At 49.2% G+C, this 14,164-nt stretch overlaps 2 protein-coding genes across 2 annotated transcripts in view; both read left to right on the forward strand.

Annotated features, from left to right (window-relative positions):
- The window catches only part of FGD3 (FYVE, RhoGEF and PH domain containing 3), an 86,321-nt gene extending 85,034 nt beyond the window's left edge, over nucleotides 1-1,287 (forward strand). Inside the window, exon 14 of the mRNA XM_006876775.1 lies at nucleotides 1,033-1,287. Coding sequence (XP_006876837.1) covers nucleotides 1,033-1,287 — 255 coding nt within the window. The remainder of the gene's footprint in view (nucleotides 1-1,032) is intronic.
- Nucleotides 1,288-1,307: 20 nt separating this feature from the next.
- The window catches only part of SUSD3 (sushi domain containing 3), a gene marked incomplete at its 3' end in the record, with an annotated part of 49,001 nt that continues 36,144 nt past the window's right edge, over nucleotides 1,308-14,164 (forward strand). The window contains exons 1-2 of the mRNA XM_006876776.1: nucleotides 1,308-1,368; nucleotides 3,858-3,935. Coding sequence (XP_006876838.1) covers nucleotides 1,308-1,368; nucleotides 3,858-3,935 — 139 coding nt within the window. The remainder of the gene's footprint in view (nucleotides 1,369-3,857; nucleotides 3,936-14,164) is intronic.

Raw genomic sequence — 14,164 nt, forward strand, 5'->3', positions numbered from 1 at the left:
GACTCAGGGTCTGAGTCAGGAGGCCATCTTGGTGGAGGCATCTTTCTGCTGGGTTTGGGCCAAATACCCAGCATCCTCCCTCTTGATGGGCTGGTTCAGCGACACAGTGGCTCATAGGCTCAGGGCTTCCAGCTGCACCTGTCTGAAGGCCTGGAGCCTGAGATTATCAGGGACTCAACCCTTATCTTCCTGATACTGGCCCACTTTTTTCTCACTAAATTTACTTTAAAGGGCATTTTAAAATGTTACTCTCCAGAGATAGGTGGTGATACCCAAAATGGGCAGTCCAGAAACAATGGATCACTGAAGGCTGGCTTGGTCCTGGGACCCTCCCAGCAAAGACCACACCCACAGCCAGGTCCCCCTCCCCACCATCTGCATGTCCAGAACAGGGAAAGCCCAGCATTCTCTGGGCAAGGTGGGCTCCAGTGCCAAGTGTACTTTTGCCCAGACAATCCTCTCCTTCCCACACCCTGAAGCACCATGATCACCAGACCCCTCAAGGAAGAACAGGGCATTCATTCATCCCTTCATTTACTGGCTCATCCCTACTGGTGGAAGTAGAGGGGTGGGGAAGGGTGGGAGAACCCACACTGCCCCCCATCCAGGCATAGGCTGGGGCTGGCCATTTTTAGCCAGCCTCCTGTCCCAGCCCACATCCAGGAAGGTTTCTGTGGCTGACAAAGAAAGGGCAGTTGAGTTCAGGTTCTCTCTGGCAAACTCTGTGTCCTGCAGAGGGACCCCTGTATTCGCAGGTAGTCCCTGCTTGCTCTCCCGTGGGGCTGGGGGCAAACCAAAGGTGGTCAGGGACCCTGCATCTGCATCAGGTTGAGCAGGGCATGTTCAACCTGGGCACCACAGCCTGTGGTCTCGTTCTGGGACAGCTGGAAGAGGAGAAAGGGCCGCAGCTGGTCCAAGGCAGGACGGGCATCTCACCAGTCCACTGTGGGCATACAGTGGTGGAATGGGCTACAATGGTGGAGGCAGTAGGGTGGAGGCGAAGCCTGCTCACCCCATCTCTCCCTGTTGCAGGATGGACAACCATTCCGCACCATACCACTGCCTGGCTGCAAGGTGAGCATCCCAGACCCCGAGGAGGCGCCTGACACCAGGCACATGCTAAAGTTGCACCACGCACACCTGTGCCTATACCTGGACACCCAGACCTCGGAGCTGCAACAGCGATGGCTGGAGGCCCTCAGTGCTGCCACACATGGGGACCTGGCACCAGCCAGCCCTGGGACCCCCCACACCTCGGCTGAATGGATACAGAGCTCTGCGATTTGAGCTTTGGGCCAGCTTCAGGGATGTGGGCCAAGCCCCCCGCCTGCCCAGTCCTGGTCTCCGTGGTGCAGCCTCTGGGTGCTGGTATGGAGTGCCATGAGGAACAGAAATGCACTCTAGCCAGGTCACCTCCCACATGTACATCTGCCCACCATTCACACTCCCACATTCTCCCCTGTGTTTGCCCTACCAGGAGAAGGACATTGGGACTGACGGACCAACTTAGGTCACTAGACCAGACCCAGTGCTGGAATACCTGGCACTGTAGGCGCCCCTATTTTAGAGATGAAAAACTGAGACCCAGAGAGGGGCAGTCACTTGCCCAATATCACCCTGTATTGTATGGCTGGTGGGAAGGGGTAAATTCTCCATAAAAATTGTCTGAGGGCCATGAGGCAAAGTGCAAAGGGGTCAGCATGGCAGTGCTCCCAGTGATCTGGGTTCTTCCTAAGACCCTACTCTACTGGTGGACAGTCTGACAGCCGGTTATCCAGTGTCCACAGCCACTTTGCAGGGCAGGCCGGTCCGTGTCCAGCTCCTCTGCCACCTGCAACCTCTGCTGTAGTCTCCATTGGATGAAGCTGAGCATGAATCTGGATCCCAACTTCTCTTGACTCAGGATCCTTCCTCTGTCCTTGAAGGCTCACGGTGGAGGCAGGGGCTGCAGGCTTGTGTGTGTGTAGGGGAAGTTGCCCCCTCCTCTACCTCACAGCGCAGTGCTGGGATGAAGTGAGTGGCCTCCTGCTCCATCCAGATGCACTATCTCTGCTGCCTACAGGGGTGGGGGCTCTGAGCTCACTTGCCTGCTCTCTAGGAAGCATTGTGTCATTGATACCAATAAAAGGTGGCAGCCAGCAGGCCAGCAGTTAGCAGAGGGGCTGTGCAGCCTCAGTTCTTTATTGCCCCCACAAGGTGGTCCCCCACAAGGTGGCCCCATTATGGGCAAGTGTGGTGGGCAGACAACAGAGTTGGTATGGTGGTGAGTAAAAACCAATTCATTTCATGTTCACAGTGAAAGATGGGATTGGAGCTCAGAGGGGTACTCAGTCTGTCACTTCAAATTGCACAGTCAGCAGGTGGGGAGAAGGAGAGGGAAGTGTAGGGGCTTCACAATCCAGGCCTGCAGGTGCAACGTCATCTGCTGAGGGGTCTCCAGAGACTTCCTGGTGATGCAGGGGCTCTGAGCTATGGGGGCTGGATTAAGCTCTGAGTCTGCTGTGAGGTAGACAGGAGAGGTCATCTTGAGTAGCCAGTAGACACTCAGGTTAATGATGCACCGTGTGAGGTGTTGGGGAATGTTAGGAAGGCCATGGGGGTGAGTTGTGTTAGCATCAGAGTCCCCAAGGCCTCTGGGAGAAAGAGTGGGGGTGTTTAGGGATGATGGTGGAGCAGTGTCTAGTTGTTTCGGAAGGCAAGCCCTTCTGGAAAGGGAAGGTGGGCCCTGGCACCTCCCCAGCAGCGTAATACAGCACCACACAAGGATACCTGTCTGCAGGGTGGCCTCCACCCAACCCTGAGTAAACTAGGGCCTCTGACCTAGGGACTGAAAGGGTTGGGCTGGGCTACTGGTCACAGGTGCGGGGAACAAGACTCAGGCCAACTTATGAAGATCCCCCGCCACCCCTGTGCCTGTGCTGGCCATGTCTTGCTATATACTTGGGCCTCCCTACTCGTCCTATGGTGCATTTGCACTTTACACCTGAACCTGAGGCTGGGGGAGTGGAAGCAGTTCTGCCCTGGTCCTGAGTGATGGAAGAACCAGGCCCTTCCTGCCTGCAGGAGGCCTGGCCCAGCTCTAAAGGAGTCCTGAGGGTAATGGTGGTGGTGGTGGTGGTGTGACCTCTAGCTACTTCAGCTTCTCAAGGAAACAGGAAATGCAGCCAAACCACTTGCCCAGCTCTGACCCACAACCCCACCACCACCAACAACACCAACACCTCCCTTGTCTGGGTTGAAAGTGAGCAGCAGTCACTGCCAGCCAGCCCTCCCACTGGCTCTCACACACCGCTAAGTGCTGGTGTACTTCCGGCTTTCCCTCACCACCTTCAGGTTTGCACTGGAACTTGTCCATTCATTCATAGGTGCCCAGAGGGAACTTCACAGGGAATGAAGTACCTTTTAGAGCCTTGCCTCATTCCTGCCACCTCATCACAACCCCTAATGTTCCCTCTCCCTCCTCACATTGGACAGAGGCAGACGCCCTGCTGAGTCCCCCACCAGCTGTAGGTGGGGCTGAAGGGTGGAGATGATCCAGAGGCAGGGTCTCCCAGAGCCCTGTGGGCAACCTACATGGAATAACATCAGCTGGGGCAGAGTGAGGCCCAGAGACCACCCCTTCTCAAATTCTGTGCCTACCAGGAGCAACCTGAGCTTCCTCCCTGAGTCACCTCAGGAGGGTTCCCCTCCCCCATGTCTTCACTTTTTGCCCCCACGGCAAGGCAGGTGCAGTGCCACCTCAGCAGCTCAGGAATTCAATAGAGCACTGTCATCTCATCACTGTCAATGAAACCAGTGTCCAGCTGGCATGGTGAGGGGGTCTGGTCCCTTTGCCCATCCCTTCCCCACTCTCTCAGGAAACCTGAACTATGTACAGAAGATGATGAGCTCTTCCTTCCTGGAGCTGACAGTCTGTCTGTCAGGGACACAAGCAGGTATAATATCACTAATGGTGGCCAGGGTGGAAGGAACAAAAGCATGGTAGTGGAGTGGGGTTGGCAGGTATGGTGACCTGGAGTGAGCCCCCCACCATCCATCAGGTCTCTGTAGGAGGGGTTCCACTGCTCTGAAACAGGAGCCAGCTCAGCATATGACAAGGGCTCAGGCTGTGTCCTGTAGGGCCTGGTCTAAATGGAGCTGGGCGCTGATGAACAGAGGAGGAATGCCAATGGCAGGGCTCTAACAGGTCCCATGGTGGGGATGTTGGGGTGAAGCTGGAGACAGGAAGGAGGCCCCTCGGCCCCAGCAGGACCACCCCCAGGTCCCTACAGATCTATCAAGCAGTTAGCCCGTGGCACCCTGGCCAGGTAAGGAGTCCCAGCTGAACATGCCCAAGGGCAGGTGTGACCTGTGTGTTCAGATCTTCCAGTGTCTCAAGAGGCAAAAGCAATCCAGGTGTTTTTGTGAAAGAACCTGATTTTTTAAATATTTTAATTCTGTCATCTGACACATGTGGTCCAGAGCAACCTTAGGTGGGCCATGCCTAGTGGCCGGCCAGTGTGAAGGGCCTGAAGACAAGTCTGTGGGTGCAGGACAGGCATGGAAGGCACTTAGTTCCATATGACTGTGGACTTGTCTTACCGTGGGACCTGAGGTAGGCAACCCTTGGGCCTTGCCCAAGATATGGTGAAAGCAACAGATCCAGCCCCTAGGGCTGTCCCTTACAGAACATCCAGATGCCAGGCAGGCTGCAAAACTGGCCTCTTCTCTCAAACCATCCTTGGGATGCTTTCGCAGAACAGAAAGGTAGGACTCAGAGAAGGGCTTACACAAGTTGCACAGCATTCAAGACTGGGCTTGTTGTTAGTCCAGCAGCCTGCCTTCACAGGATCCAGCCATAGAGGTCCCTCAAGGTGGAAAGCATCTGCCCCCTCATGCTCCCTGGAGGAAAGCCGCTGAAAGGGGGCCCAGTCTCCCTGGATGTGGCAGGGTGCTCCCTGAGCCTGGGCTTCTACTCCCACTCCATTGGCCCCACTCTGCCTCATGGGCACTCTCCATTCCCCTATCCCCGCCCCCCTCCCCACCAGGTGTAGGCACAGTTTGGCTCTTGGACTCTACCTCCTGTACCTCCCTTCTGAGTCCCCACTGTGCAAGCAGAGGAAGCCATTCTTCAGGAGAAGAAGATGGAGACCAGTGGACTGAGCTAAGAGGGGTGGCTGGGGCCTCTGGACACGAAGAACATCAGATGGGACAGGACAGGGCCTAAGGGTGCCCCAACACCACCAGAGACAGGGGTCTGGTAAGGGACTCCTCTGCCCAGCTTGCAGCCTGGAGTACCAGGTGCCAGATCCAGAAGTTATGTTGAAGTGTGATGCTTACCTGTAGCCGAAAGATTTTTACAGAAGTGAGAGTAGAAGAGACAGAAGAGAGGCAATTACAGGAAGAAATGAGCCAAGAGGTGCTGACTGGCAGAGATCCTGCATGGTGGTCAGAGCCCAAGCTCCTGCCATGGGTATCAGGTGACCACTGACAAGCTTACCTGGGCACATGTGTGCCCCCACTAGGGCCAGGGAGGTCAGATTCTTCTTCAAGCCACAACTCAAAGGGCAATGGAAGCCATCTGGGCGGTAGTGAAATTGAGGTCCAGAGAAGGAAATACAAGGTTCAAGATCACACAGTGAGCTAAGGGTTAAGTGAAATTTATGCATTCACACATCCATTTGTTCATTCACCAGGCATGACTGGTGCACTTACTGTGTGTCAGGCACGGTGCTAGGCACTGGGTACAGCAGTAGGTGAGGTTGGCCAGGCCCTGTCCACCTAAGTGTCCATGCCCATGAGAGAAACAAATCGCTGGATGCCATGTGGATTTGTGGGACTAAGGGGGTTGGACAATGCCCTACAGACTCTGGCCCTGCTCACACTTCCCCCTTGTCACCAGGCTCCAACCACACAGGCCTTCAGAACACACCACGCTTGTTCTCACCTTTGCAAATGCTGTGCTGACTGCTACAGTTTTCTGCATGCTACCTGCTCCAGATGCCAGACAGATGGACCCATTCCCAAGACCCTTTTCACATTAACTTCTCTCTGGGTGGAGGAATCCTTGGCTCCATTTTACAATAAAGAAAATTGAGGCCCTAAGGGGAGTCCCTGTGTGGCAATGTAGGATAAACATTGGACTGCTAACCACAAGGTTGGTGGTTCAAACCCACCAGCTGCTCCTTGGAAACCCTGACTCAATGTCACTTAACAACAACAAAAGGGGCTCACATAGCCTCCTCCTTCTAGTCCAGGGTTTCTTCTTCCAATCCAGTCAGAGTGCATGACTGGAGGTTGGTTACCTAGGGTAGACCAAGGAGGTAGGCAAGGTCAAGGCAGGCCTTGGGGGAGCAGCCAGACCCTGTCCCACGTTCTGCCCATTCCTGCATGGCCTGGCCCCAGGACCTACTCCATCCGCCAGCTGACTGGGGGTGCTAAAACAATGTCCTGCTTGACAGGCACAGTGCTCTGAAAAGGATGAGGCACTTAGCAGGCTTTAGAACACAAGGGTATAATAAAACTTCTAACAACAATGACCACCCTGTACCCCAGGTAACATCCGTGTGACACCTTCCCCTGCTTGTAGAGGCCATAAGAAGCCCACCCTCAGTGGCATTCCTGAGAGCATGCAGTAGGTTCCTGGGGATAGGGCGCTCTCAGTGCAATATCCCAACATTCCCCTACTGCCATTTATTGATGCCCCACACTGCCCCCAGCTGGATTCAGGCCCTCTCCAGTCAGCAGGCTGACATGAAGTGCTCCATGGGGGCTCAAGGACAGCAGCAGAAGCCACTTTGAAGAGAGGAGTTGCTGGAGGCTGGATATAGGCCATCTGGGACCCAGGAGCCCAAGGTTATGCCCCTCCCTCTGCTATGGATGTGGTTTTCTCAGTGCCACTTCTCAGCTCCTCTTCCAACAGCCCTGAATTTCTGGGAGGCCAAAGGTTTATAGAGAAGCAGATTCTGCCCTTGATTTCAGTTGGGGCTTGAGATAAGAGCTGGGCCAGGTGGCCCAGGATGACCACTCCTCTGGCTCAGCTTGGACAGCCATCTTGGAACACAAAGACTTCTAGTAAAAATTCTGATCTCTGACAAGGCCCATAATCTGCTAGATCAAGCGTCATCTACAGTAGCTGTGTGAGTGAATGAATTTCATTTGGAGTAAGATTTTTCTATCTCCTGCACCTGAAAACATGGTTAACTGCTGCTCTTCAACATGCTGCCCTGGCCGTACTTCCCTTCAGCATCTCCAAGGCACACAAAACCATTCTTTAGTCCTACCACCCACTAGAAATGCAGTTTAAAAACAATTTTTATTTTGTTGTTGTAGCTGAGAATTTGTTGCTGTTGTTAAGTGCCGTCAAGTTGGTTTCAACTCACAGTGACCCTGTATAGGGCTTCCAAGGAGCAGCTCATGAGTTTGAACCGCTGAGCTTGTGGTTCAAACAGACCTTGTGGTCCAGTGCTTTATCCTACAGCGCCACATTAAGTTGAGAATATGTGTGGCAAAATATACAGTAATTCAACAGTTTCTACATGCACAAGGCAGTGATATTGATGACATTCCTCTAATTCTCGCTGCTTTCTGAATTGTTCCTCCCCTGTTAACATAAACTCACTGCCCCTAAGTTTCCTATCAAATCTTTCTAGTGGCTGTGGTCAATTTGGTCCCACATACATCTTAAAAAAAGCACGACGCTCAAGGCAGAAATTCTTTACCCACTCATTCTCACTCACTGTCATGGAGTTGGTTAGAGCATATAGTGTCCCTGTATAGGACTTCTGGGGCTGTAAATCTTTATGGGGCATGCCCCCTCAGAGCAAACGCCCTTCCAAGACTAAGACTCAATGGAAATACACGCTCTGATTGGTGACCACGTTCATCACCGATAAGGGGAAGTGAGGGAAAAACAGCAATGAGGTTGCAAGCTAAGCCCTACAATGTTCAATAGGCTCCTGTGAACCCGGGTGGAGACCTGGTTGGCCAGCAGTGTGGCAAGTCCAGAGGACTCTTGGGCCCAGAGTCAGTGACATAGCCACAGAGGACTAGAATGGAGAGTGAAGCATCCAGCTGATAAGAAGAGAGGGCATATGTACAAGAACACCCACACTTGCAGATAATACTCGCTTGACCTGGCTTCAATGGCTGGATAATCAAAGCTCAACTAGAAGAAGAAAGAAGAGGGAAAAAAGAGTAATTGGATACAATTTGATGAACTTGACCTACACCTATGTCTACACTTCAAAAGAGGGAACAAGTCTTTACAGCAAGGATCATTCCCACTCCCTCCACATACAGAGTAGACAGGGATGGGCAACTTGGACATTGGATACTCAAAATGGGGGAAGGGGGGGCTACAAAGGCAAGAAATGACTGGCTTACAAGCTTTCAAGAGGGAACCTAGATCCAGAAGGCATGGAGGAAGGTAGAATCTCCACTGAGTAGTATCCAATCTGTCTGGGCGGGGCTGATGAAAGAAGATGGGTATAGGTCTCTTATGATACAATAGTGAATAATTGTTATCAGGACTGCTTGTGAAGGATGGAAATGTAAAGGTAGACATTTTGTAGCAAAAGGAGGGGAGTGATTAACTTTGCAGTCTAGGAGTGGAGGTTCCTGGGACCATGAAGGGAGAAGAGCAGAGAGCAGGACCCTACCCAGAGAAGCAGTGATGCCAGAGATGGAGGCAGAGATGGAGCAGCTGGGGACTTTAGACACAGAGAAGGAGAGGGGCTGTGTGCTGACAACCAGGGGGCAGGCTTGTATATCCTTTGGTTGGTTGATGATACATGGAGGGGATTGTAACCATGACAATGAAACGATATACGATAGGATGAATGCAAAACTAATGTTCTCTCACGTAAACTATCACATAATTCACAATAAAACATTAAAAAAAAATCTTTATGGGAGCAGAAGTCCTCTTCTTTCTCCCTTGGAGTGGCTGGTGGGTTTGAACTGCTGACTTGTGGTTGGCAGACCAGTGATTATCCTACAGCACCACCAGGACTCCTAGTTCAGCTGAACTAATTTTTGGTTTTAAGAAAACTTTAGGGCATGTTTTTGGTTTAAAGTTTGAAGATTATCTTAGGGCAATAGTTTTGGCGTTCATCCACCCTCCATGGCTCCAGAAAGTCCAGAGTTTATGAGAATTTGAAATTCTGTTTTTCATTTTCTCCCTTTTGATTAAGATTCTTCTACAGAATCCTTGATCAGAATGTTTAGTAATGGTAGCTGGGTGCCATACAGCTCCTCTGGGCTCATGGCAAAGGAGGCAGTTGTTCCTGAAGGCAATTAGTCACATACTCCATATCTTCCTCCTAGTCTTGACTTTTTCCCCTGTTGCTTCAGGCAAATATAGAGCAACCATGCCTTAGACAACTGCTTGCAAGCTTTTAAGATGCCAGACACAATGCAAGCAACCTTTATACCATGGTGTAGAGATATCATCTCCTTCTCTTGACCCCTCCATTCCAGAAAGGGATCTTGGCTTTCTGTATGACTTTTTGAAACTCAAAAGAATAAATCACCTCCTCAAAACCTGCCCCACAGAGAAATCTGAAAATGATTGATACCTTTGAATTAACAGTCCATCCTACTCTGAAGAAGAACAATATCAGGGTCTAGACTCAAAGCACCTCATTTCCCCAAATCAGGGAGTTGTCACTATGCTGTGTGGCCCCAAGCCCAGTGCCCTATGGGATCTTCTTTCTCATCCTCACCAAACTTCTGAGTAGGGACCGTATTTCTCACCCCCACTCCATGGCTTCAAGCAGCACAGGCCCTGCTAAGTGAGCTTGAATGATAGCATTTCACTGGGGAGGCAACAGAGCAGGGGAGCGAGGTAAGGCAGAGAAGGGAAGAAAGCAACACAGGCTGAATGCTCAGGCAACTTAGGCCCAGAGGTCACTGCAGTGAATTCATTACTCTCCTGCTCAAGACCTCCTACTGCACAACTAAAACGGAGCAAAGTGGGGTTTTCAGACTTGCTGCAGTGAGAGTAAGCACTCACCATGGACCATTAGAGGGCTTCTCCATTAGAGGGGTTAAAAAGGATTGGTCAGAGAATTGGGGCTATGGTGAGGAAACTTTGAAGAGGGTGAGTGGAAGCATTCAATGCCAACAGGAAGCAGTCTTAGTCTATGATTGGCATCTTCATAAATTTCATCTAGAAGGTGAAGCATCACTAACGCAACAGCCATCACTCAATTGCCTAGGTGAAGGATGTTGTGTTTATTTACTGTTTGCACAGTGATCTTAGTTTTCTTTGGCCTAGGAGCAGTTATGAAGTGGGCTTGTGTTTCGGTCTCACCACCACAGTCACAGGGTGTCATGGTCTGATAGTGGTATGGGAGACTGTGCATGTTTCACAGGACAACATCTGGGCCAAGCTGGGAGAAGCAGGCCACTCTGGCTTTCTCACAGTGTAGTATGATCCTACCTCAGGGACAAGGGAGATGAGCATTTATCCACCAACTCCCTAGGTCACTGGATGAAGGCTTCACCTGGAAGCATTTGTTTCCCTGTCCTGTCTGGCCCCTCAGGCAGTGGGACTGAGAGGCCACAGGGGTGGGCATAGCTGAGGAGCTGAGATGTACACAAATAGAAACTGTTATATTCAGAAGTCAGCCAGGATTTGAGTTCAAGGTCATCTGATTCCAAATTCTGATTTGTGTGGGACAGACCTACACTCTGGCCCAACCCAGCCAGGATTGCCATGTTCAGTTGGGCAGGTTGTGTACTGTACAAAGTCTGTCAACTTTGCTGTTCTCCTGCTGTTGCCCAATGATGAGGTGGGTACAATGAGATCTAGTCTTGATCTACCCTCAGGGAGAGTGGCCTCTTAGGAGGTACCTTTTCCAAATTCATACAAGGGGCTATAAAAACAACATGGTGAAAGCATCTGACCTCTTCTAACTTCACCAGGGGGAAGGAGAATCAAGATCAATAGCCCAAAGCTGATTTCTATGAAGCAGAAGTCAGACATGCTTCCTCTGTTTAGCCCTTTTCTAATTCTGGCAGCAACCAGCTCTCCCACAGCCTTCTCTACTCCTCAGCTGGGTTTGATAATTAGTTACAATGAGAACACAAAACTCACAGACAATACTCAGGATTATGGGGTTCGTTAGGGAAGTAACAGGTTACGACTTTGGATCAGAGAATCCTCAGGATACAGTTCTTTCTTCGGTCAGGAAAGCTTCTCAGTCATGCCCACAGACAGGGCTCTGTCCCTCAGTCCATCGGCCTGTTGGCCCATCTCTGCCCTGCTCAAGTAAGTGTTACAACAGAGGCACCCCACTCCACCAACAAGTCTCCTGACTGAGGGTGCTCAGTTTTCTCACTCTGTGGGTCAGTAAGTCTAGTTCCACTAAGTTCCCAGGGGCACCCCACTCCACCAGCAAGCCTTCTGCCCAAAGGAACTCAGCTCTCTTGCTCCAGAGGGTCTGTGGCAGGAGAAAAAAGACCTCAGGTTTAAATTTAATCAAAAGAGATTTTTATTAAGCCAAGACAAAGACAATCATTCAGATAAGGGATCTGCCACATGTATCAGGCACAAGTAGCTGTTGTTAAGTGCCGTTGAGTCTGTTCTGACTCATAGAGACCCTGTATAGGATTTCTGAGGAATGGCTGCTGGGTTTGAACCACCAACCATGTGATTAGTAGTCCGGTACTTATCTTACAGCACCACACTAGGAGTCTACCAGGTACAAGAGCCTAGTAGAATTAATTGAATCACAGTTGGTGGTGGTGGTGGTTATGTGCCACTGACTTAGTTCTGACTTATAGCCATCCTGTTTAGATTTTCCAAGGCTATAAATCTTTATGGGAGCAGAAAGCCTCATCTTTCTCCCTTAGAGTAACTGGTGGATTTGAACTGCTGACCTTGAAGGTAGCAGCCCAACCCATAATTCACTATGCTACCAGGGCTCCTTGAATCACAGTTAGAGATCAGTTAATGCACTTTTACAGTAGAAAGTGAAATTCAGAAAAATTCTAATTGGTTATTCATGAATACATCATTGTCAAAGGTGGTATAAGAGAAGCAGGATACATATACAATTACAGGCTTAAAAAAGATTGCAGGATTGATCCTAGGGTTTAAATCATCTGGGCATATGGTGGCTGGAGTACTCGTGTAGCACTGCAGGTTAATGCGCTGGACTGCAAGGGCAGTTTGAACTACAAGGTCGGCGGTTCAAGCTCACCAGTCGCTCCTTGGAAACCCTATTATACAGGGTCACTATAAGTCAGAAACGGTTCAACAGCACTTAACAACAACAACAATGGTGGCTGGGGTCAAATTGTAATCATGCAGCCCTGAATCATAGTCACAAGGTAGTTATAAGACAATACCAGGACCCCAACCTTTCTCTTAAATTATGTAATATTCATCACAGAGCATTTCCTCCTTTGTTGTATGTAAGTATATTTTCTGACTAATCAACAGAGAAACCTAGTGTGCCAATTTTTCCATCACATAACTAGGGGACAGGAACCTGGACCTTACTCAAGCATTTTCTATTTTCTTACTATGAGTAAACACATTTTGAGGGTCTCCAATCTCCAGATCAGGTTGGGAAGCCAACTGTGATGTCTCCTGCCTCTGCTGCCACCATTTCTCTTCTGCTAATGGAATACACAGAAATCAAACTGACTACATCTGTAGAAAGAGAGGGTACAAAAACTACATACTATAAGCCAAAACAAGGCCAGGGGCAGACTGTAGAACAGACCAGCAATTGCTTATGTGTAAATGCAGAGTGACACTGAAGAAAATGAAAACAAGTCCACGAGAGCCAAAATATGACCTTGAACATATCCCACCTGAATTTAGAGATCATCTGAGAGCAGATTTGATACATTAGACACTAAAGACCGAAACCAAAAGAGTTGTAAGAACATCATACAGGAAGAAAGCAAAAGGTCACTGAGAAGACAAGAGAGAAGGAAAAGACTAAAATGGATGCCAGAGGAGACTGTGAAACTTGCTCCCCAGTATAGAGATGATAAAGCAAATGGAATAAGTGAGGAGGTACAAGAGCTGGGCAGAAATTTTCAAAGGTCATCTTGAGAAGACAAAGTCAAATATTATCACAAAATGTGCAAAGACCTCAAGCTGAGGGAACTGAAGAAAAAATTCAAACCTTGACTTGTGGTACTGAAGGATTCTATGGTCAAAATACTGAATGATGAAGAAAAAAAGCATCAAAAGAAAATGGAAGGAATACACAGAGTCACTGTACCAAAAAGAAATGGTTGATGTTCAAACATTTATAGAAGTAGCATATGATCTAGAGCCAATGGTCCTGAAGGAAGAAGTCCAAGGTGCATGGAAGGCATTGGCAAAGAACAAGGTATTGGGAATTGATGGAATACAAATTGAAATCTTTAAACAAAGTGTGGCCGCTCTAAAGGCACTCACTCATCTATGGCAGGAAATTTGGAAGACAACTATCTGGTCAACTGATTGGAAGAGATCTGTATTTATGATCATTCCAAAAAGAGATGAACCAACGGAATGCAGAAATCATAGGACAATATCACTGATATCCCACGCAAGTAAAGTTTTACTAAAGATAAAGCAAAAACAGCTGCAAACAAACATTGACAGAGAACTTCCAGAGGTTCAAGCTGGATTCAGAAGACGTGGGGAATGACTAACTAGCTAACGTCAGATGGATCTTCACTGAATGCAGAGAATACCAGAAAGATGTTTACCTGTGCATATTGACTATGAAAAGGCTTTTGATTGTGTGGGTCATGGCAAGCTATGGACAACATTGCAAAGTATGAGTATTCCAGAACACTTAAGTGAGCTCATGATGAACTTATACATAGACCAAGAGGCAGTTGTTTGAACAAAACAAATGAACACTGGATGGTTTAAAATTAGGAAAGATATGCACCAGGGTTATATCCTTTCACCATACTTATTCAACATGTATGCTGAACAAATAATCTAAGAAGCTGGATTATATGACAAAAAATGCAGCATCAGGATTGGAGGAACACTCATTAACAGCCTGTAATATGCAGGGGATACAACCTTTATTGCTGAAAGTGGAGAGGACTTAAAATACTTATTGATGAAGATCAAAGACCACAGCCTTCAGTATGGGTTGCACCTCAACATAAAGAAAACAAAAATCCTCACCACTGGACCAGTAAACAACATTCTCAA

This window comes from Chrysochloris asiatica, unplaced genomic scaffold, assembly GCF_000296735.1.
Source record: "Chrysochloris asiatica unplaced genomic scaffold, ChrAsi1.0 scaffold00412, whole genome shotgun sequence".
Taxonomy (NCBI): Eukaryota; Metazoa; Chordata; class Mammalia; order Afrosoricida; family Chrysochloridae; genus Chrysochloris; species Chrysochloris asiatica.